The sequence below is a fragment of the Lissotriton vulgaris genome, chromosome 9 (genome assembly GCF_964263255.1).
Source record: "Lissotriton vulgaris chromosome 9, aLisVul1.2, whole genome shotgun sequence".
NCBI classification, from domain to species: Eukaryota; Metazoa; Chordata; class Amphibia; order Caudata; family Salamandridae; genus Lissotriton; species Lissotriton vulgaris.
Window position 1 is genome coordinate 1,177,856,126 of NC_141697.1, and position 25,201 is coordinate 1,177,881,326.

Sequence of the window (25,201 nt, forward strand, 5' to 3'; positions counted from 1 at the left end):
TCTCCCAACAAGACAGTGAGTAAGTAAGTAATTTATTATGCATGATTAATTAAAACTGTTGCATTCAAAACATTACAGGCTGATATCAAAAAGAATAGCATTAGATAAAACAGTTAAAAAATAGATACAGGAATATAGAGACGTACAATTAGTCCAATTATAATAGCACTGCTGACTCAGGTTTGCAGGCCTGTTTGAAGTTATGAATAAACTGCATTTTTTTAAAAGGACAGAGTGGTCCAGTTCAGTATCTACTGTAGTCTTTAGTATATCTCTACTGAGAACAGCTAGTGTGTTCCAGTCTCAGTGCTATCAGATCAAAGAACTGTGTTAGGCGACAGTGTAGCTGCACTAGGGAGGGATTACAACAGCATCACGGCCTGCCTGCAGGAGCTTACTCCATGCAGCTTAAATTGAGGTTTCAACAGACTTCTCCATATGTCATCTAACTTCTTGCATATAAATATAATATGAATCAAAGTCTCAGTGTCATTCGGAAGAGAGTGGGAACAATTATTGTCAAGGGATGATTCGCTCTTCCTTGATAGTGACTGTGCATCATCTTGCTGTCTCCCATGTGGGCTGATCTATAATCATTTTATCCTTGCAATGATGGCATGCACTGTCCCAATGCTCGTGTCCTGACCCCTGGTGCGAGTTAACCAAGTACCACTGCATGTCCTAACATTGTGGGCCGCTTCCGGACTGTTTACAGATTTCCCCACAAAGGTTTTCCCATATGCGCTTAACAAGTGCCCTTCGGATGCTTCACTTTGGAGCACACAAACAATTATAGTGGGTCTTCACCATTAAGACCTGCTGAGTGAGGACAGATGTGTTGCCTTCGCCCTGGTTTCGACCTCTATTCTTCAAGGTTCCTTCCAACCAGTTAATACCCAGATTATTCTCAGGTTTCTCTTGGCAAAATGGGTTGCTGTTGTAGGCTTTAAAGCCACCTGTGCTAAGCATCCATCTTAGAAAGTTATTTTTCCTGCACTTCTTTAACATTACATCTATGGAAACTCTTGTCTTGGCTTCTGTCTGGCAAACCTCAGCTGAACTAACTGTTGGGCAAACTCTCCTGCCCAGGGGTCAGGCAGTACCATCTCATTTATTTATTTATTTATTTTGAAAGTTTTATATAGCGCGGACAAGATCCTTGCAGATATCAGAGCGCTTTACAAAGAGAAGTACATGTGGGAGCATGGTTAAAAAGATAAAACAATAGGTCAATAAGTACAAATTGGTGGCAGCTAAGCCCAACATGAGTACAGAGTAATACAAATATGCGGTTACAGAGCCAACCTGTGAGTAATAAACAGTTAAAACAAATAAGCAAAAGGGTCAAACATGTAGTATAGATCGGTGCAGAGTACTAACAGTGATCAAGATAGTGGTTCAGGTGTATTTAGCCATGAGGATAGCTTTTACTTCATTTTTAAAGAGTGTGGTGGAAGAGATAAGCCTGGTTTCGGCCGGGAGAGAATTCCAGATCCTAGGCGCCATTCCCGAGAAGGAGCGCTTATATGTTTTTTCCTTCCGGAATCTTTGAGGTTTCAGCAGAAGATTGTTGGTGCCTCTGGTGTTTCTAGCTCCTCCCGAGATTGTCAGTTTCTGAGCGAAGTATCCTGGTGAGTTTAGATGTACCGCCTTGTGTGTCATGCAGGCGATTTTCAGATGTATTCTGGCTTCAAATGGCAGCCAGTTCAGGGCTTTCAAGTCAGGGGTAATATGGGAGTGTTTTTTTGACCCAGTGATGAGTCTCGCTGCAGCGTTTAGAGAAGCTCTTAGGGGTGCGGTTGTAGTTAGGGGGAGTCTGCAGAGGGTGATGCTGCCGTATTCAATTCGAGGGATGACTAGAGCTTGTACTGCGGTTTGGAAGTCTTTGGCTGGGAGGTAAGGTTTAAGTTTCCTCAGAGTGTTGATCTGGAAGTTTGCTCCCTTTGTTGCCTTGCTGATATGTTGCTGCATGTTCAGATTGGTGTCAAGTGTTATGCCTAGGGATTTAGCTGAGTCCACGATGGTGGGTTGGACATTGAGTGCAGTTAGGTCTTTAAGCCAAATTTGAGTGGTGGAGACCTTCGCTGGAGGTGAGATCAGAAGGAACTCTGTTTTCAGGGCATTGAGTTTGAGATGATTGTCGGCAAACCAGGATTGGGTGCTTCTGATCATTGAATTCAGGAGCAAGATGTCCTTGGGGGACTGTAATTTGAGATAAAGTGGGTGTCATCTGCGTACATGTGGAAGTGTACATTGGATGCTTGTAGCAAGGTGGTGAGAGGTTCCATGACTAGGTTGAATAGAGTTGGGGATAGCGAGGATCCTTGGGGGACACCTAGCGTTACGGGTATTGGCGAGGACATCCTGTTGTTGCTCTTGAATTTCTGCGCCCTGTTGTGAAGAAAGGAGGTGAACCACTTGAGAACAGTTCCAGATAAGCCCATTCTTGTGTTTAGGAGCTCTAGTAGATTCTCATGTTTAACAGTATCAAATGCAGAAGAGAGATCAAGGAGGATGAGGAGGCAGGTGTCATTTTGGTCTAGCATTTGAAGCGCGTCGTCAATTATGTGAGTCATAGCCGTTTCTGTACTGTGCCCTGCTCGGAAGCCTGACTGGTGCGGGTTGAGGAGCTCGAATTGTTCAATGTGTTTAGTCAATTGTAGTTGTGCGCATTTTTCCAGCAGTTTGGCGAGAGTGGGAATATTGGTAATGGGACGGTAATTGTTGAGATCAGAAGGGTCGGCTGTAGGTTTCTTTAGGAGAGGTGTGACCTGACCAACTTTTAGTGAGTCAGGTATGCTTCCTTGTTGGAGAGAGCTGTTGATAATTTTAGTCCAGAGAGGGATAAGCACGGGGGTGAAGTCTTTTACTGCTGCAGCAGGGAGGGGGTCCGTGAGGTGATTGGATGGTTTCAGGGTGCTGAGCAGTTTGCCAATTTCTTCTTCTGAGTATGTGCCAAAGGTTGACCATGTGGCATTGTTTTTAGGTTCAGTGGCTGCTAGGCACTGTGGTTTGGAGTAGAGGCGTGTGTCAATGAGGAGATTGCTCTTTATGTTGTCGGTTTTTTGAGAAAAGAAAGCAGCGAAGTCTTCACAGGATGGTGCCTCACGCGCAGTGATGAGTGGTTGAGGTTGATCCTTGGATTGTGATCTGATTAGCTCAAACAGTTTTCTCGGACGTTTTTTTGCTTGGTCGAGCTGGAGGCTGAAGAAGTCTGCTTTTGAGCGTTTTATTTTCCTGAAGTAGTCGTTTCTCTTTCTCTTCAGATCTTTTAGGTGCATTCCCGATTGATTTGATCTCCAGGTACGCTCTGCCATTCGCATGTCTCGTCTATCTTCATTGAGTCTCCCGTCGTACCATGGATTGGAAATTTTAGTAGAGGCTCTTTTTAGCTGAAAAGGTGCAGCCTCATTAATTATAGAGGTCATAGCGTTGAGATAATGGTCAGTCAGTGTTTGAACATCCGTATCGCCTGTCGGTGGCAGTAAGACATTGCACCTGTTAGGGGGCAGAGAGCTTGGGTTGAGTTTTTTCAAGTCTCTTTTCCAGACTTTAGGCTTGGATACTTGAGCCGGGTTAACTTTAACTTTTTCATTGATAAAGAATGTGATAGTATGATCATCTGACCAGTCACAGGGTTGGAGGCCTCAACATTTTCCTCATGCATCAAGGACTGTCACTCTTTAGTTTTAAATGACAAATACTGAAATGCCTCTTAACTATTTAATAGTATATCATATAAAACACCACTCCCTTCCTAACAATACTCATTAGGCTACCTCCACATTGAGCAAGCTTCTAGAGGCCACTGTCTCTACTGCCCTGTTATTCACACCCCCACATGATCTGTGCACTTCACTTACTAGCACTTCTGCATTTGATTGAGAATGTCAGAAATGATCTCGGACTAGCATTTTAACCAGAACCATCCCCCTGTGAATGTCTGTCCTGCATCGCTGTGCTAAACAAATCCATGTCCTGCACCATTATTGCCTGAATAGTGGAGTGATGACAACCCTGCTCAGATCTCTTGGGTCATCTCCTCTACTGCAGATGTATCTATTAAATACTCATTCCCTACATGAGTCTGCACACCACCACACAAGATACCAACTACCCGTGGTCAGGAACTCTACTTCTCAAATGTCTTACCAGTACCATTTCTGGACATGTGCCATAGATCTCCCCTACTTATAAAGTGTCCTCCAAACAAGCACAAGTGAAGAGGAGACAGAAGCCATCCAGGCCATTGGACGTGGCCTCTGAATTAGCCTTCTGCTGGAAATCAGCATCATCCCACCTATGTTGACCCCTGTCAATGAAGCTGGAATACTGTCTTGCACATGGCATGTGACACTAGATGCCTATGAAATCATCTGATGCACATGTGTTTCATATATATATAACATTCTGCTCAACAGGCAGAGATCAGACAAATGCAACTCATGCTGCATATCAAGAACATATGAATACCTTAGAAAACTACTTGGAAGCACCTACTCTAAGCTCAAATGCAAACAAGCCGCCTGTCTAAAGAGTACCTAGACTCAGTTAAACTAACTGTAGACATATGTCAGAAAGCACCATCCTCCCTCACTGGGTATCCATGTGTGGCAGCACCTGTTTTCGTGGTGGGTCACCCAAACGTGTCACACCAACATAACCTGAAAAATCTGTTGTGTCTCACCTGTCTTACAATGCGAGAGGCTGAAGCAAACTGGGCCTGATGTTGCTGAATAGCAACCTGGGAAGCCTGATTAATGGAAGCATCAGGGAATGTCATCAGCGGATAAACCTAGGAAAGGAAAAGCAATCAAGGGTTAACTGGGCACCAGTTATGATCACGTCTGTTACTTATGAAGCTGCAGAGTCATCGTTTTAAACACAAACCTACCATCATGCAACACTCCTGAGCTTAAGCTTCCAATTCTGCTACTAAGGGCAAAGTTAAGAATACTTTTGACTTCATTAATTGTTTAAAAAGGTTATCCAACCAATGGTGCCAAAATATATAACAACACTTGCATAGTCATCTATTTGGAACGTACTAAATATGAAGGTGAAAAACATTCTTTATCTGGAAGCCCTTCCAGTCCTCCAGCAGATTTTTAGCAGGTCTATATAAAGGATGCCAATTTGTGCTTTAGCAACACCAACGAAAGGTCCATTGAAGTGGCAACCACAAGTGACAACACTGGCTCAAAGGGACACACCCAGCACTGGTGACATTAGATCTGCCTTATTTTCTGTGATTCATGGATGCCAGAATGGAAAGAGAGCAGAGCCAAAAAATAAAAATAGAATAATCTTGTTACAAGGAAACCACTGGTGATGCAATATTGGAGTTAGGCGAAAATGAGTGCTAAGATTGAGTTTTAAATGCAGTGTTGCAGGGTTATGTTGTGGTTGGTCATGTGAGGCAGAGAAACAGAATAGTCTGTACTCCAGAGGAGTGTGGGGTGCATGTCAGGCTCATGGTGCATTGGCATGGACGAGCTGTGTGCAGGTGCTGCAGTAGTACAGAGTAAGGTGTAAATGTGTGCTAAGATTGAGTTTTGCATGCAGTGCTGCATGGGTGTAGTGGGGTTAGTCATGTGAGTTAGCGGAATAGAATAAGCTGTATACTGGGAGAATCCAGGTGCATGTCAGGCCTCCTGTCCATTGGCATGCATGAGTTGTGTGCAGGTGTTGCAGTAGTACAGAGTAAGGTGTAAATGAGTGCTAAGATTGAGTTTTGCATGCAGTGCTGCATGGGTGTAGTGGGGTTAGTCATGTGAGTTAGCGGAATAGAATAAGCTGTATACTGGGAGAATCCAGGTGCATGTCAGGCCTCCTGTCCATTGGCATGCATGAGTTGTGTGCAGGTGTTGCAGTAGTACAGAGTAAGGTGTAAATGAGTGCTAAGATTGAGTTTTGCATGCAGTGCTGCAGGGTGTAGTGGGGTTAGTCATGTGAGTTAGCGGAATAGAATAAGCTGTATACTGGGAGAATCCGGTTGCATGTCAGGCCTCTGATCCATTGGCATCCATGAGTTGTGTGCAGGTGATGCAGTACTACAGAGTGAGGTGTACATGCATGCTAAGACTGAGTGGGCCATGCAATGCTGCAGGGTGGTGGTGGGGCTAGTCAAGTGAGTTACAGGGACAGAATAGGACGTGTACTGGAGGAATGTGGTGCATGCCAGGCTTCTGGTGCATTGACAGGACTGTGTTAGCAGCTGATGGTGCAGTCGGTGGACTCACATGTAGAAGCATCAACAGGGTAAAAGGTACTTGAGTTTTGTACTCACTAATTATATTTACTTTTCAAAATAAATATTCAAATAAAAATCATGGATTATGAGTTACCATGAATTGTTCATCTGTAAAGAGCTGCTTGCCGGTGACCTTCGCGAAGAGCTCAGTGGGAAACCCTGAGTTCTTGTCAGACAAATATTCATGGATATTATTCTTCCTGTCAGGTAGGAAAAGAAACATTCTTGTATCATACAGTGAGTCAACACCAAAGACTTCGAATGCAGTTCCCATTACCTGCTCTATCCCGAGCACATCCTGTTTTTTTTGTAATTTGGTTTCAACCAGACTCTGCACAGCAAACTCTCCCATGCACAACATCAACAGGACCCCATGCAACATATTCTAAGCACAATATCTACAGGATCAACATACATTTCCATGTACAACATCAAGAGGACCCAGCACAACATATGTACAACATCAACAGGACCCCATGCAACATATTCTAAGCACAATATCTACAGGATCATGCACAAAATACATTTACATGTACAACATCAAGAGGACCCAGCACAACATACTATTGTATGTACAACATTGACAGAAGCCCGCACACATACTCTTCCATGTACATCATCAACAAGACCCCACGTAACATCCTTTTCTATGCACAACACCAACAGGATCTCAACAGGGCTTGGCAAACCATTCTCTTCCCCGCACAAAATCAACAGTACCTCGCACAATCTACAATCTACTCTTCCATGTAAAAGATCAACATGACCCCACACAACATACCATCCCATAACAACAGCAACAGGCCCCAGGCAGGAGCCCACACAACATACTTTTCCATATATATCAACAAGACCTCACACAATATACTATTCAAAATTGACATGAGCAGGACCTCGCACAGCATACTATCCTAAGTGCAACATCAACAGGACCCCGCACAACATACTCTTCCATATAGAACAACTGATGGCCGACAACCATCTCCTTCAAAGACAAATGTTATCACTATAGCATTCTACTGCTCCATGGCTGGTCTGTGCTTTTCAAATGCCACCCAATGTAATTTAATTAATAAATTGAAACTTTAAAATCTCTTTTAATTTAGTGAAGAGAAGACACAAGGATAATTGTGTTCAACTTTCATGTGCGTTGTAGAATTTGTGTAACTATCTCGTGGATGAAGATTTTTATGATGCTAAAAAATATACCACATTCAGGCTAAACACAAAAAAAGCTGCACCCAAGTGTTGATTCGTGTGTGCTGTGGTCATGCCCAGTGTGGAAGGCTGGAATAAGCAAAGGGTGAGCAGGATGCAGAAGGTCCCATCTAGTTGCAGCCTTCCACACGCCTGTGCATCAGCAGTCCTTCTGCACATCAGTCCTGCTGTTAAAGGTCTGGCTTTATAAATAAGGACTGAAATATTCAGATGCCAAACAATATATGAATATTGTCAAAGTGATGCTGCAATTAAATTACTGTTTTTTCAAGTTTCAGGGGATGGGGTTTAGCTTCTACATAATAGGATTTCTAAGGCAGCTGCTGTGTGTACTGGTGTCCCAGAAATAGAAAACAACATTAAAGTGTTACTTTAGACACTTGTTTGTTTAGAATGAGGTACACCCAAAAAGCAAAGAACATTTCAAAGGAATCATAAAAAGAAAAAGTGTCTTTTATAGCCAATCAAAATGTGTGTCGCTCTCAAGGCCGTCATATCATGCATGTAATGTTCAACCGGCTGTAGATTTTAGCCAAAGAATGTTGCATTTGTGTAGTTTCAATTTTACTGCTAAGTATAGGCTTAAAAGTTCCAGCATTCCACACAATGCTGGCCAGTAACTCAGGAGTAGCAGAATGGATACTCCTGAGTAACTTGCATTTTTTTGGGCAGTGTCTTCTTAAGTATTTTGGGAGGCCCAGGCAACAATATTTTGGGGGCCTCTGTATGGAACAAACCTTAATGTTATCACCCGTTTTAGAGCCCATGATGCCAAAGAATACCACATTATTTATGTTACATTTGAACAAGGTCATGAAAAAGCAGTTGGAATATGTCATACGTGAGACTCCAAAAACCTTAGGATGACACTGGGTTTGTGAGACAGAGTTAGAGGAAACGCTATGTGGAAGGGGAGTGATTTAGATAGGGAAGTAGAATAAACAAAGGTCAAATAGACAGAAAGTTCCGTTTCTCAGGGGACCCCTTGGAAGGTGGTCGCCCTGTGCAATTGCACACTTTGACCATGCCCTAAAACGTCTCTGTATCTAGCTTTCGAATTTCGATATGTATGGATCTATGTATTACCAGTATACATGGCCCAATGTTTGTTATCAGTATACACGGTACTGGTAAAAAACAAATCCATTTTAAATATGGCATCTAGTAACACATAATTTTCCTTATACTTACAAATAGATCACTCAAATGCATGCAATAGAAAGTTTTTAAATTAGAACTATGGTCAAACGAAATACACAAATGGCATTATCTGTATTCAAGAATGACACGAGTAGCTTATTCTGTCATAATGTGTATGCCCTAGAACAGTAACACATATGCACCACTAGGGTAAAGTGTTCAGCAGTAATATAGCAAGAAACCAATAGGATTTTAGAAACGAGGTACATCACAATTTTGCACCTACAGTTTAAGAGTGCATCATGCAACTTTACCTATGGGTGCAATCATGACACAGCAATATTGTAGAATACAGACTGCTTTACTCTCAATATGAGTGCCTGGATAGATTTTCTGAACAAAATTAACCATCTTAAAATTGTGTATTTTCCTAAGGATTACATCAGGAGGATTTCACATAAAATGAAATGTGAACAGGTTTGCAAGGAAGGTGTTACACTAACTATGTTTTTACTCGTGTGTATAAACAGATGCAATCATTAGCTAACTTATAGTCGTAAAAGCGTATTTTCTTGATTTACAATCCAGTCCAATGGTTACTAACCCCTCGGTATTACCAGAAGCATGACTTATTGTAAAGTCTTTCATGGTATTCTTTTGGTAATGTAGACAAGTACGAGGGCCATTTCCATCTGTGTAAGAAAGGATGTGACTGTCCTCTCACACAGGGCCCTTACTGTGTCCCTTCACCAAAGTAGAAACCGTGTACTCCTATTCCCATTAGACCCATTTGATCTTCAGACATGCACTTCGGATAAAGACACACTTCCAGGCATGCTCAAGGCAATTTACTCCAGTGTATACAAGTATTAGCCACAGGCCCTTTCCTACACTATTTTAAGACATGCTATATATGTCAGAAATTTTTCTAGGTTCACATATATTTTTATCCCTTTTCAAGGTTTACAACTTAGAAAAGTAATGAATATGCACTTTGGATAAAGACACGCTTCTTGGCATGCTCAAGGCAATTTACTCCAGTGTACAGAAGTATTAGCCACAGGCTCTTTTCTACACTATTTAAAGACGTGATATATGTCAGTAATTTTTCTGGATTCACATGTATTAACCCCTTCACTGCGGCGGCTATTCCGCCGCAGTGCTAAGGGGGCGGGGCGGCCGCTCGGCGGGGCCGTGCTGGTGACGGAACCGCTCCGTCACCAGCCGCGGTTGAGCTGTGCTCATGACAGAGCGATTCCGTCATGGCCCCGCATGCTCAATAGAACGCGCCTCGCAGGCGCGAAATCAGCGCCACGCCGGCGCGGCGGCAGGGCCATGACGGAACCGCTCCGTCATCAGCACAGCCCCACCGCAGCTGATGACGGAGCGGTTCTGTCATCAGCACGGATAGGGCTAGAGTTTTAACCCCTTCTAAATGTTTACAACTTGGTAAAGTAATGTACATGGAACAATTAGTGCAATGAAAATGTTTTTTTTCACCCAATTAAAGTTATGTTTAAACACCAAATTTAAAAAATCTGGTAAATTGTTTTCAAAATGTTACGGTCGACATGTATTTCCGATGTAACAAAACTCCCAGACATTTCATTTCTACAGATGTTCCAATGGTCATGTGTATCAAGATGCTAGTATGGGTATGTATATTTTCAGGTTTAGAAAAGTAGTCTATGTTTTCTTCTCATAAATTGTACCTTATCAATCTGTGATCACTGGCCTTGTGTCCTTTTTTTTTGTATATTCGGTCTTTTGCTGGACATTCATCAGTATCAAAAAAAGTCATGACTACCACTTATGTTCTTTTTGCAAAACAGGTATCCCTGCACACTAGCAATTGCTCAACATGTCTGCTGCAGGACAAGACGTTGCCTTTTAGGAACACATGCATTGAAGTGTCTGAATTGTTGTGTAAACTAGAGCTCTGGCCTAGTTCTACAAAGTTTGGCTTTCCAACCCACGGGTACCTGAACCTTGATCAGAGTACCAAAGATTGAGTGTTAAAGTCCAGGTTATTGTAGCCTCACACAAATTTATGTTACATACTTGTCAGTGTGGTGTCTGTGCTTTCTGAATGTGTAACAGTCCCGTAAAGGGGCCAGGGATGCAATGGTAATTCAAAACAAGTTTAATTCTGTAGAATGCCACACAAAATGACTGCACTAAGCAAAGACACTATGGGCCAGACGTACAAACACCAGGAATGCCGATTTCCTAATTGTGATTATCTCTGAATCAGAATTAGGAAATCAGCATTCTTAATGTATGAAACTCAATGAGTCTCGTTTAGGGATTCCTTGTGTGTCGCAAATCGATCTACCTCATGATTATTAATGAGGTAGATTGCAGTTTGCGATCCATTACGAACCACAGCGATCACTGGGATGGTGACCTGCTGATGTCAGCAGACCTCTATGTCTGTAAGTGCTTTTTAATAAAGCAATCCGTTTTTCTAAATGCAGCCCGTTTTCCTTAGAGGAAACGGGGTACATTTACAAAGAAAAAAATAAAAACCCTGCTGTCTCATTTTTTAAGATTAGGCAATGGTTCCTGGGACCACTGCCTGCTCATAAACAAATATTTGTATTTACTTTCTTGCTGTAATCCAACCTCTCACCTACTTTTTTCCTTTTTTTGCGTGGGGAGTTTAGGTGGTTCATTTTTATTCTCCGCGCACCATTTCTGTTTGCTCATAGTCTCGCCATCTTTCTACTTTACTCTCTTTTCTGCTCCTCATCTGCCTCCTGCCCACTAACCAATATATGCCAGGATTTTAACATCTTCTGGGCTGTCTCACACACACTTTGAGGTCACCTTCTTTCTTTTAAGATCTTTGTAGCCTTGGATTAATCTCTAATTGGCTATTTTACACTCTTAGTAAGTAGCAAGTGTTCTTGTGTGGTATCTGTTCCCTTTTAAATACAATGCTGCACATACACTCAAGAACTACTTAATTTGTACATGTGATTACATTCCTGTGTACATGTGTAAGGTTGCTGAATTTTTTCCAGTAAAATTATTCAGAAGGCTAACAATTTGTTTTTCTAAGCACTTTAAAAATCATGTTACAGTTGCACAGTTTAAAGGCATTCAATTTACAGATGAATGAACGGCTAATTTGGCCTTGATGGGATTGGAAAAGTAACCCTGAATTTGCAGTTGTACCCTAATAAAAAATGTGCCATTGCAACGGATTACCCCCTGGACTAAGTAGAGTGCAGTGAAGGGTCAGTGTCAAGCTATAATAGGAAGCAAGGAGGCTGGATGACTTGTGTGATATGACCAAGCTGGCAAGCATGTAGGATTTGTCTTGCTGGCCCATACTGGAATATTCAGAGTAGTAGGTGTGAGGTTCCCTGGTAGTTTTTAGCATTGTCTAAACAATGTCTAGGACAATGGAGGCTGGATAATCTACAGAAATATTAAAGAAAGATGCATAAAGATTTTGTATGAAAAATCATTTCTTGTGACCGGGTTCACTTGGAGAACAAGTGAAAAGCTGAAGTCTTTGATAACAGTGAGGGCCCGATTAACAAAGGTAAACATAGACCTGAAGTCTAACTGTAGACCTAAAGTCTAAGGGGCCAATTCACAAAGGTAAACTTAGATTTAAAATCTAAGTTTACCTGGTGAATTGGGTCCTTGACCTGAAGTCTAACTTTAGACTTGAAGTCTAACTTTAGACCTGAAGTCTAACTTTAGACCTGAATTCTAAGTCCCAATGCACAAAGGTAACCTTAGACCTGAAAGGTGGATTCCAGGGAGATTGCCTTATGGGTGATTGGTGATCTGTTGTCTCATGACATAAATGAAGGGTAGCCAATCTATTCTTCTCAGCAAAAATGTGGGTGTGACAAAGGAAAACTGTAATGAGGACTCCAATGTGATTCTGTGTTGGGCAGAGATTACAAACATGAGTAAGAGCAATAAATCTCCACACCAGTTACTGGAATACGTGTATGGTCTCCAGGGCAAAATAACATCTCAATGGAATGCAGGCGTTTGTCAAAATTAATTTGTGGGTTCAGTAATAAAAAATTAAATGACCCGGTAAGGTCTAACTAAAAGAGATTTTGAAGGCTCTTTAAACTCAATGCAAAAAGAAACTTCAGGGATGAAAGTGTTATCCAGATAATTTGTAACACATTCATATCCAGTACTGGAATTTTAGTCAATAGCTCACTGACTTGTTTTCCATTAAACGTATAGGATGAAGGAAAAGAAAAATAAGGAAAATGCTACTTACAAGTATGCATCTGTTTTTGGCATGTAGAGCTGCAGATTAGTACACTATGCATTAGATCGCCACCTGGAGTTGGGCTCGGATGATTGCAGGTTGATGTCTTCTTGGAGAAGTCTTTGTAGTCACAATATAGGGGACTCCTCCCTTGGACAATACTGCGCAATGGGCATCGGCTCAATCCTTAGATTGTTTTACGCCATGATGGGAAATGATGGAGTTAGTAGAGATACAGTGAGAAAAAAAGGATGTCCATGCGTGTGCATCTAAGTAAGATGAGAACTGGAATGGACACAAGTCCGGGGAGGCGGGAGGGCGTGTACGAATCTGCAGCTCTACATGCCAAGAACAGATGCATACCGGTAAGTAGCATTTTCCGTTTGAGGCATATGAGCTGCAGATCGTACACTATGCATCGATTGTGCAGCAGTGTCTCCCCTAGCGGTGGTCGCTTGTATCCATTGCAGTAGTCTGAAATAATGTTCTAAGGACAGCCTGGCCTACTGCAGCTTGGCTTGCACATCAACACAATAGTGTTTAGTGAAGGTGTGTGGTGTAGACCATGTTGCTGCCTTGCATATGTCCTCTAATGGTATATTTCCTAAGAAAGCCATAGAGGCTCCTAGCTTGCGAGTGGAGTGTGCTCTGGGAGGAACTGTTAGTGTGCGTTTAGCTTTGTGATAGCATATCTGAATGCACTTAACACGCCACCTGGCAATCCCACCCTTAGAGATAGGGTTGCCTTTGTGTGGAGGAGAGAAAGATACAAACAATTGTTTTGTCTTTCTAAAGGATTTAGTTTTATCTATGTAGTATAGCAGAGCTCTTTTAACATCTAACGCGTGTAAGGCTCTTTCTGCTACAGAGTCTGGGTTTTGGAAAAACACAGGTAACTCTACAGATTGGTTTAGGTGAAAAGGTGTGATAACCTTTGGAAGAAATTTTGGATTAGATCTGAGCACCACTTTATTGGTATGTATTTGAAAGAATGGTTCTTGTATAGTGAACAATTGTATTTCACTTACTCTTCTGAGAGAGGTAATAGCAAGAAGGAAAGCAGTTTTCCATGTGAGAAATTGCAGTTCACATTTATGCAGAGGCTCAAAAGGGGGTCCCATGAGTCTCGTAAGGACAAGATTTAGGTTCCATACTGGGGAAGGTGGCAGCCTGGGAGGGATTATTCTTTTTAATCCATCCATAAATGCTTTGATTGCAGGTACCCTAAAAAGAGACAGGTGTTGTCTGTTTTGTAAATAGGCTGCAATTGCTGCAAGATGTAGGCGTATAAAAGAGTAAGCCAAATTAGACCTTTGTAGATGTAAAAGGTAACAAATGATATTTTGGATGGAAGCATCCAGTGGATCAATGTGATTATGTTTGCAATATATTGCAAATCTTTTACATTTGGCGGCATAACACGCTCTAGTAGTGGGTTTCCTAGCCTCTTTAATGATATTCATGCAGTCTGGTGGTAGGTTAAGATAACCAAACTCTAAGACTTCAGGAGCCAGATCGCCAAATTCAGTTGGTTCGGGTCTGGGTGTCTTATTTCTGGTATACACCTATTACAACGCATTTGTTACAACGCAATACTGTTACAACGCGACTTTTACAACGCATACCATTACAACGCATTGCGCTGGGGGGCGCTCTAGGATAGGGAATAAGTATAATTTACTATCCAACACCTTCCCTAGGGTCCACGGGGACTGGAGTTAGAATAGTAAATTATACTTACCACTATCCAGCACCTCAAAGCGCTATGCGTTGTAATGGTATGCGTTGTAATGGTCGCGTTGTAACAGTAGGTAGTTGAAATGGTATGCGTTGTAACATGGTACATCCCTTATTTCTCCATGGTTCTGTGTTAACAGTGAGGGTGTGAGCTGTAACTTTTGATGCCGAACTAGAGAGAGATCTAGTAGTGTGGTGAACCACGGCTGGCGTGCCCATGTGGGAGTTACTAGAATGAGCTTGAGAGACTGTTGTTTGAGCTTGCGCACCACTAGTGGAATGAGGGGGAGAAGCGGAAAAGCGTACGCAAATCTACCTGACCAGTTCATCCATATTGCATTGTCCTCTGACCGTGGGTGTGGGAACCTGGCGGCGAAGGTTGGGATTTTGCATTTTCGTGGGTGGCAAACAGGTCTATGTGTGGGTGCCCCCACCGTTGGAAGAATGGTTGAAGAACTTGTGGATGTAGTTCCTATTCGTGAATCTGTTGTGACTGCCGACTTAACAGAGCCGCTATCTGATTGCGAACCCCTGGAAGGTGTTCCGCTAACAGATATATGTTTTGAGGAATGGCCCATCTCCAAATGTTCTGTGCGAGCTGGGACAGTTGTAGAGAGTGTCCCCCCCCCTGTTTTTGTACATAGTACATCGCTGTCATATTGTTCGTCCGGATTAAGACAGCTTTGTTTTGTACTTGAAGTTGAAAAGTTTTGAGTGCTAAGAAAATCGCTAGCAACTCCAGATGGTTGATATGCAACAGCTTTTGTTGGTTGTTCCATCGACCCGGAGTAGTGTGGTGTAGGAGATGGGCTCCCCATCCAGTGAGGGATGCGTCTGTTGTGAGCACTATTTGTGGAACAGGCTCGAGGAACGTCCATCCTCTTGTCAAGTTTTTGGTGTTCCACCATTGCAGAGAGCGATGCGTACGGCTGTCTACCAACACCAGGTCTGTGAGCTGACCGTGAGCCTGATTCCACTATTGTGCCAGACATTCTTGTAATGGACGCATTTGCAGTCTCGCATGTGGCACTATGAAGATGCAAGATGCCATCATGCCTATTAATCTCATGAACACTCTTACTTGGAGAGACTGTTGGCGTTGAAAAGTTGAGACTAAGGCTTGAATGCTCTGTATCCTGGCTGGACTGGGATACGCTAGAGCTGTAGATGTGTTTATGGTAGCTCCTAGATACTGATGCACGTGCAAAGGCTTTAGGTGCGACTTTGTGTAGTTGATTGTAAACCCTAAGTCGTGCAACAGTTGAATTGTCTGCTGAGTGTGTTGTACACATTGGTGGAATGATTTGGCTTTTATGAGCCAATCGCCCAGGTAAGGGAAGACGTGTATCTGTTGTCTTCTGAGATGTGCTGCTACTACTGCTAAGCACTTTGTGAACATCTGTGGTGCTGTTGTGACACCAAACGGAAGGACTTTGAACTGATAGTGTTGTCCTTTTTTTTACAAACCGTAGGTATTTCCTGTGAGCAGGATGTATTGGGATGTGAAGTCCTTCAGGTCTAGCGTTGAAAGGAAATCGTTTTGTTGCAATAGTGGGAGCACTTGTTGCAGAGTGATCATATGAAAATGATCTGATTGTATGTAATGGTTGAGGGGCCTGAGGTCGAGAATTGGTCTCAGTGTCCCGTCCTTTTTGGGAATTAAAAAATACAGCGAGTAAACCCCCATCCCCTGTTCCTCTAATGGGACTAGTTGAAAAGCATCTTTTTGTAGAAGTGCTAGTACTTCTTGTTGAAGCAGAGCCAGGTGATCTGTAGACATAGGACGCTGCCTGGGTGGTATGTTTGGGGGGGTTGCTGTAAGTTCTAGGCAGTAACCATGTTGGATTATCTGTCTCACCCACCTGTCCGTTGTAATGGAGTTCCAGACAGGCAGGAACTGTGTTAATCTGCCCCCCACAGGAGTGGAATGCTGTTGGGGGAGCAGAGGGAAGTCACTGTTTAGTTGTGGAAGAGGAGCGGTTTTTGTTGTTACCGCAACCTCTTCCCTTGTTATTATTGCCTCTGTATCCTCCTCTAAAATAGTCTTTGTTAGAGGATGTTTGTGTTTGCGTCTTGAAAGATGTTGTCATGTCTGCTCCAGTTTGCTTGGAGCCTCCTCTATGAAAGGAGCGACGAAAAGAACCTCTAGTCTGTGTGGACTGTAGAGCTCCCATTGACTTTGCCGTGTCCGTGTCATTTTTCATTTTCTCCAGTGTAGTGTCTACTTCTGGGCCAAATAACTGGTTTTGGTTAAAAGGCTGGTTCAAAATTGTGGTTTGCACTTCTTGTTTGAACCCGGAAACGTGCAGCCATGCATGTCTCCTGAGTATCACGCTAGTATTTACAGCTCTAGCAGCTGTGTCTGCGACATCAAGTGCACATTTTATTAAGGCATTTGAAATTAATTTACCTTCTTGAATGAGCTCAGTTGCCTGATCTTTATATTGATCTGGAAGGTGCTGTAGTAGTGTCTCTAACTGGTCGTAATGAGCCCTGTCATAACGTGAGAGAAGGGCTTGTGTATTCGCAATGCGCCATATATTTGTGGCTTGTGCAGCAATCCTTTTACCTGACGCATCAATAACTTTGGATTCCTTGTCAGGTGGAGGCGTTTCACCAGAAGTCTGTGAATTCGCTCTTTTCCTTGCATTGGACACCACCAAAGAGTCTAGAGGAGGATGTCCCTTAATAAAGATTGGATCAGCGGGTGCAGGCCTATATTTCTTTTCTATTCTTGGATTCAGTACCCTAGCGCGTACCGGATCTTTGAATATTTCTGGAGCATGCTTAATGACTCCTTTGATCATGGGAAGAATTTGAGTAGATCTGTGTGATGGCTCAAAAGTATCTAACAGAAAATTCTCCTCAATGTCATCAGAATGCATTGTAACATTGTGGTAAAGAGCAGCTCTGTGTAAGAGGTGATTAAAGCCAAAACTGTCCTCTGGAGGAGACGGCTTTGATGGGTATAACTGTGGATCAGGGACATCAGGCACATTATGTGGTGGAAAAGTATAGATATCCTCATCTAGAGGATATGTGTTTGGGTCCGCATGTGGATCCTCCCCACCACCTAAGTCATACTCCTCATCAGTTTGCGGTGAATGTGAGGATGCAGGAGAGGCTACAGGAGAGATTTGGGGTGAAATGTAAGGAGGGATAGGAGAGGAAGGAGATACAGGAGAGAGAGGGTGCATAGGGGAAGTTGCACAGTCCTTCTTCTTGGCAGGAACCACATGTGTAGGTGGTGTTTCTGCTGGCCTCTTTTTATGAGGTATAGCACCTACATGTCCAGTCTTTGGGTTTATGTAGATCCTCTTTTGTTTAGGATCTGGTCTGACCAATTCTTCCATTTCTTCCTCTAAAACCTTCTTCGGCGTCAATTTTTTTGGTTCTGACAGAGGATGTTTTTTTCGTTTTGCCTTGGGAGGTGTTACAGCGTCCTGTGGCAAAGTTCTTGGTGCTGAAGGTCTTGCTTTCGGCTTGGCAGGCGTGTCCGAGGGCTTAGGAACCTCGGAATCAGGCTTTGCGGGTGACGTCACCAGAGCGGGAGTCTTCGGAGTGGAAGCTGACTTTCCATCATTATCTTTGGAAGTCAACGGCTTCGGAGCTGGAGCTTCTTTCGGTATTACTTTAGTCTGCGGTGCCGAAGGATCTTTTGATCTCGGTACCGAAGGGTCTTTCGCTTTCGATGCCGAAGGGTCTTTCGCTTTTGGCGTCGAAGAATCTTCTGGTTTTGGTGCCGAAGAGTCTTTTGGCTTCGGTGCTGAAGCATCTTTGGACTTCAGTGCCGATGGAGGTGGTGGAATCGGCACGTGTGGTTTGCTCGGTGCCGAGGCACCTGAAGGCGTAGTTGTCTTCCTCGGAGCCGGGCTCGAAGTCTGGGCTTTAAGAGGGAGCACTTGGTCTTGACTGGTCCCCTTGGGCGGAGTGCTGACCTTCGCCTTTGGCTTGGGCAGTGTATGCGGTGCAGGGGCAGAGGTACTCACGGGTTGACGTGATGGAATCGAGTCGTCCTAGTCCTCTGCCTCTGATACGATCAGGAGATCCGACGAATCTTCTTCTGGAACGAGCGGAACCTCGTCATCGAAGATATTTTCCGGTGCTTGGGTTGACCTCCTCATCTCGTGTCGACGGGCCCTCCGATCCCGGATGGTCTTCTTTGATCGGAAGGACGCACAAGCTGTGCAGGTCGACTCGTTGTGATCCGGCGATAGACAGAGGTTGCAAACCTCGTGATGATCGCTATGCGGGAATTTTGCCTGACATTTCGGGCATTTCTTGAACGGAGTTCTTTCCATGTGGTGTAGGCCGCACAGCGCCGATAGGCCTAACGGCCCACTTCGATGACCGGAATGGAAGTTATGTCGTCGAAAAGCTTTGTCCAAGGTAGTTTCTTGAAGTTTGTGGAAGTTTTGCGCTTCAAAGTTGCTGGAAAAGTTTCTCTAGCCGGAGATGAGAAACTTTCATCCGAACCAAGTGGCGGAAAAAAACAATCTAAGGATAGAGCTGATGCCCATGCGCAGTATTGTCCAAGCCCAACACCAGGTGGCGATCTAATGCATAGTGTACGATCTGCAGCTCATATGCCTCAAACACATTTTTTAGTATCTGTAAATTTTACTCGCATTGGTAGTTGTAGTATAACAATAGGAATTCAAAATGCTAGTGGGGACAGAGTAGGGTGTGTTATGGGACACCTTTCTTCAGGCTCATAATGTTAATTATTGCTGCTGATTTTAGGGTTTGATGGGAGACTTACACTGGCTTTTTTGAAAATGTACTAGTTTTCACAATTTGAGTAATATCATAAGTTTTCTTGTTCACAGGAAAGAGTTGATGTTTATGAGTTACAAAGATTTTTGTCCATCAAAAGCAAGCACTTTTTAGTGTTGATGTTGAAACACACCCAGTTTTTGGCTTTTGGTCAAACATGCTTTAAATGCACCATTTGCCACATCTACATATCTCAAATGAATGAATGAGCCTCCTTGGTATAGATCACACACCAATCATAATGAGGTGCGCCGGCTCTTTGATCTACCAAAAAAGGCCGGGTGACCTGGAATAGACCAAGATGTCAGGGAAGGTGAAGAGGCAAGTTTGGAATGATTTCCGAAAAGCAAAGTGAGCGGAAATGACCAGAACAGAAGTGAGGAAGGGTTTCCAAAATTTAGGAGCAAGATATCTAAATGAACGCCTCCCACTCTGTCACACCTGATTCAGGCAACAATGAGAAATAAGGCATTGCATTTCCTTTGGGGTTGAATCCATAACCTTCACTTTAAAGTTATTCTTAATCATATCCAGTTTTTGAAATGTTTACACCATAGTACTACGAAATGTACTATTTGCCCCAAATCATCTCAGTATTTCCTGCACGGGATCCAAAGAATTATGTGAAAAGTTATATTTAAATCTCTCAATATCTTACCAGTGACAGTGGTTCATCACCTTTGAAAATGTACCATTTATTAGTTCCACTAACAGAAATTCCTTGGGGTGAATCTCTAAATCCCATTCACATGTACCTTTACATTTGTCCACCTTTGGTCAGTTACGGGTAAATGGGCATTATATGCACACTGTCCCCTAAAATTCATCAATGGAGAGTGCCAGACCACTTGTAAAGAGTGGTTTTAATTCTAGTTTCAATCTACATGCATTACAATGCTTCTCACAAGTTTGACCCAGAAATCTTTCACTGGAAAATAACCTCATAGTTTAAAAACTCAAAAATTGTGCAGTGTAATATATAATTACACATAATAAACAGAACCCTACTTTAATTTTTATGATTGTTGGTTAGAGAGATGGAGGGAGGGAGAATGGTATCACCAGCCTAAAATGTTTGTTAAACTCTGCCAAAGTCAGACAAATACCATCTCTGTGAGGACCATCACCCTACAGAGACTGTCCACAGTATAACCAATGTCAGTATCAATGCACACATAGATTTAGAATAGTTAAAGCACACTCCATTGCAGTCAATAACAGGTCATCGCATAGTGTTGAGGGATGCTGGATAGTGAATAGTTTAATTTACTATTCCAACTCCAGTCCCCGTGGATAGTAGGGAAGGTGTTGGATAGTAAATTAAATCTATTCCCTATCCTAGAGTGCCCCCCAGCGCAATGCGTTGTAATGGTTTGCGTGGTAAAAGTTGCGTTGTAAAGGATGTTTCCCAAGAGAGTGTGTGTATTTTTGTTTTTGCATGGGAGGGTGACATGTGCAAGCATAATAGTGAAAATCTTAATTAAATAATCCGAGAAGGCGTTTCTTCAAAAATAAAATAGCACATCTTGCTAATAACTGAAAACATGGTGCAAGTCTGATTATTGTAACATTGCCTGTAGCCCAAAACGTTTGGTGCTCAAGTATTCTCCATTTTGCATATTTCTAATAGGAAGCTGGTGTACACCAGACGTACAAAATATAACAATCCCCACCCCAGCCCAGTAAATGGGCCATGCGTACCATGTAACCTTCATCTCGATGAAGCATAGCAGCTGCCTCCTTCCATTGCAGACAATACAGGCCGTGCGGCCTTGACCATGGCAAGAAGAACAGCTGTAAAACAAGGGAAACACAGAAGTGCATAACTCCATCAAAAATATAATCTCCACACATATCATCCCACCTCTTCTAACCTCAGTGACATTAACACACATTCCAAACTTTTATTTTTATCTCCAAAGTCTGTCCATGCTAGTCGTCAAAGTTCGAGTAGGTACCAAATGGCAACTTTACTCTGAATGGTGTTGCACCATCCTACTTAAATGCACTTAGCTGGAAATCCCCCCTTGAACAGCCCTATTAAAACTGATGAGTTATTCTATCATTTCAACAGGGGGATTGTGCACAACAATCAACATTCTACAATCTATTTTTGAAGTCAATCCTGTTTAAGGTCTGGTTTATTTCTCTGTTAACTGAACATGTTTTTGGACCTTATGTACTGATCGTCACACGTAATATTTTTAAACAGGACTGTGATTTATTTGTTAATATCACCATTTTCTTATTGCCCGAACTTTCCTATTTCAGAGTTTTAAATAATACAATATGTTATCTTCTGGATCCTTTAAAGTCCTCAGTCAAGGAGCATAGCACAGGCCGAAGAAAGAAAATGACTGCTGGAAATTATACTCCAACCAGGTGTGAATCATGACCCCCTGTCAGATATTCATCGGCCACAATCCTTGATGCTCCAGGGCATCAAATCAGTCTGAACATCTTAGTTTCCAGAAATCTCTTGTAGAAGAGATGATTCCATTCATCCCCAGATCTGGGCTTGGGGCGTTCCACATTTGCGGACCCTGAATGTACAGCTCTCTTGTTCGGTGCTTTTATAGCTTAAAAGCTCATTCACCAATGAGCTTTTAAGCAGTAAAAGTGAGGTGAGCTCATACCATAAGTGGAGTGCCCGTTTTTTAAGGTAGCAAGCTCCATTGTTTTACATGCACGAATCTACCCAGGTGGCCTAGGTAAGGTCTGTACAAGGACTGTGAAAGATGCCTCAAAAACTGAAGTAATATCCTCTTGAAGGTGTAGATGAAAGGTGTGATGACTTAAGGCATGGGTCAATACTAGATGTCATCCCTAACCAATAAATCAAATAAATTTAAGAGTACAAAAGAATAAACTGACTAGCGTTTACCAGTGCATAACATATTACTAGGACTTGTCAGATGAACTGGTTGAGCGCTGTAACCGATTAGACAGTTTCCTATATTGAGATAAGTAGTGATGCAAGTAGACAGGTCTCCATGTTGGACAACTGACTTGACCTAAAACAGTACTGACATAAGTGGGATTGGTCAATACAGAAGTGGGATTGGTCAATACTACAACAATTAATCATGTTCAATTGTGCATGATTAATTGTGGTAGTGAAATTGCTTGGTCTTTAGCAATAAACTCTGCAACCAGGTTAGCTGGTTGTGAGCATTGTCCTTGTAAGACATTTGGGTTACTAGTTAAGGTGGACGGGGGGAGAGGGAGGCACCAACTACAATTCTTCTCAGGGTGAAGTCACAGCAGATCCTAAATTAACCTGTGTTTAACCATCGGGTAGCATGGCGCAGAGCACTCAGGCTTACCGTAGAGGCAATGTGTACATTATTTGTGCAATACTTCAAACAGTAACACTGTGAAGACACACCACGAAAGGAGCCCACAACTGAGTTAGATAGAGGATTTTTTAAAGAAGTAAAACAAAAGAAATTTAAATTAGTAGAATCGGAGATATTGAATTTGAAAGTTATTAGTGAAAATCACTAATACAATCACCTGTGACACTCAAAGTGATTGAGAAAAATTTATACATATTTTTATTTTTTTGATAAAGTTCATTCTTTAGCAAAAGGACTCACTAGTTCATGTTATTACTTTCATGAGCATTGTCCATATTATTCATTTTTCGCAAACCACAATAACTAATACATCCAGGAGACAATACTTTACATTAGTGACAAAAACATAATAATACAATACATAAATTTGAGTAAGCTTAAATTCCACAGCATTGGAAGAAAGAAAAGAAAAAGAGTGAAAAGCCCAAGGGAAAGGTTGAACAAAAGAACACCATAGTTATCCTGTTTAAAGAATAACACAAACCCAGGGGGAATTTTGGCTAAACAGTTTTTTGTATTCAGTTCATGGAAAAATTAAGTTTCAACAATTCTCATATGTTACTAACGACCTGATACTTTGCTATACCCAAACAGAACTTGTTTAGGCACAAAAGAAAGGTCTACGCGTTTCAAACCCGAAATGTTATTTTAAGGGTTTTCCTCAGTACCTGGAATAAGTGCTCATATTTTCTTGTTGCAGGCACTTATTATACATCAAAGCGCTTTCACGCTTTAATGCAATAGTGTCTTACTAACACCAGTGTTTGCTTGAATCATCTTTTTAATTTCGGGCAGCCAATTCGCACAGGAGGATCCAACTTAACCTGTGCTGTGACTGCGTCAACTGTCAAGATGTAAATGTGTTAACGTGGTCACAATACAGATTAAGTTGGAGTCTTCTGTGCAAATTAGCTGCCTGATTTTTCAAAAAAAACGCCTACAGCGATTTGTAAATGTGTTGACGCAGTCACAGCACAGGTTAAGTTGGATCCTCCTGTGTAAATTGGCTGCCCGAATTTACGTCACACAAATTGATGGCCAACTTGAAACGAATATGCTACTTACCAGTATGCATCTGTTCTTGCCATGTAGGGCTGCTGACATTCATATCGGTGCATAGATCGCCGCCTAGTGTTGGGTCCGGATGATTGCACATTGTTGTCCTGGAAGAGTCTTCGAAGTATCACGAGATAGGTGACTCCTCCCCTGGACTTCAGTGCGCATGGGCATCCCCTCCATCCTCAGATTGTTTTTCGCCATTGTGGCAGAGATGGAGTGTAATACAGTGAGTGATGTCCAGGCTACATAGTAATTCTGAATGCTACAGCTGCTACAGGCGCCGGGGAGGAGGGTGGGCGATGTGAATGTTAGCAGCCCTACATGCCAAGAACAGATGCATACTGGTAAGTAGCATATTCGGTTCGAGGCATGTGGGCTGCTGAATTCATATCTGTGCATAGATTATATAGCAGTCCCTCTTGTTAGCGGCGGCTACCCGTGCCAGATGCAGCAGTCTGAAAAAGAGTTTTGAGAACAGCCTGTCCTACAGCTGCCTGCTGTCTTGAATGTACATCTACGCAGTAGTGTTTCGTAAATGTATGTATAGTGGACCATGTGGCTGCTCTACATATCTCTTCTAAAGGAATATTCCCCAGGAAAGCCATGGATGCTCCTAACATACGTGTGGAGTGTGCTCTTGGAGGAATGGTTAGTGTGCGTTTAGCCTTTTCATAGCAAATCTGTATACACTTAACGATCCATCTGGCTATTCCTGCTTTGGAAATGGTGTTGCCTTTGTGCTGTGGAGAAAAGGCAACAAACAGTTGTTTTGTTTACCTGAAATCCTTTGTTCTGTCTATATAGTACATAAGAGCTCTTTTGACGTCTAATGTGTGTAGAGATCTCTCTGCGACATTTTCTGGATTAGCATAGAAAACTGGCAGTTCTATGGTTTGGTTCATGTGGAACTGCGAAATCACCTTAGGCATTAATGTAGGGTTGGAGCGTAGTACAACTCTATTTGCGTGGACCTGTATGAATGGCTCTTGAATGGTTAGTGCCTGGAGTTCACTAACTCTTCTTAGCGAGGTAATGGCTAATAGGAAAGCAACTTTCCAGGTCAGAAATTGAATCTCACAAGAGTGTAGAGGTTCAAAAGGTGGTCCCATCAGTCTGGTGAGGACCACATTCAGGTTCCAGACTGGTGAAGGTGGGTGTCTGGGAGAGATCACTCTTTTGAGTCCCTCCAGAAAAGCTTTAATGGCAGGCACTCTGAATAGTGAGAGGTGCTGCCTGTTCTGAAGATAAGCTGCTATTGCGCATAAATGTATACGAATGGAACTGTACGCTAGATTACATCTGTATAAGTGCAACAAATCACAGATAATGTTTTGAATTGATGCATCCAGTGGGTTAATGTCATTATTGTTACAATATAAGACAAACCTTTTCCATTTAGCCGCATAA

The 25,201-nt window shown here is 42.5% G+C and overlaps 1 protein-coding gene across 1 annotated transcript in view; it reads right to left on the minus strand.

The window, feature by feature from the left end:
• Positions 1-25,201, minus strand: part of LOC147692971 (protein SSUH2 homolog) — a 159,828-nt gene that overhangs the window by 13,766 nt on the left and 120,861 nt on the right. The window contains exons 10-12 of the mRNA XM_086939220.1: positions 21,078-21,170; positions 6,348-6,453; positions 4,688-4,795 (exon numbers count right to left, since the gene is read on the minus strand). Coding sequence (XP_086795346.1) covers positions 4,688-4,795; positions 6,348-6,453; positions 21,078-21,170 — 307 coding nt within the window. The remainder of the gene's footprint in view (positions 1-4,687; positions 4,796-6,347; positions 6,454-21,077; positions 21,171-25,201) is intronic.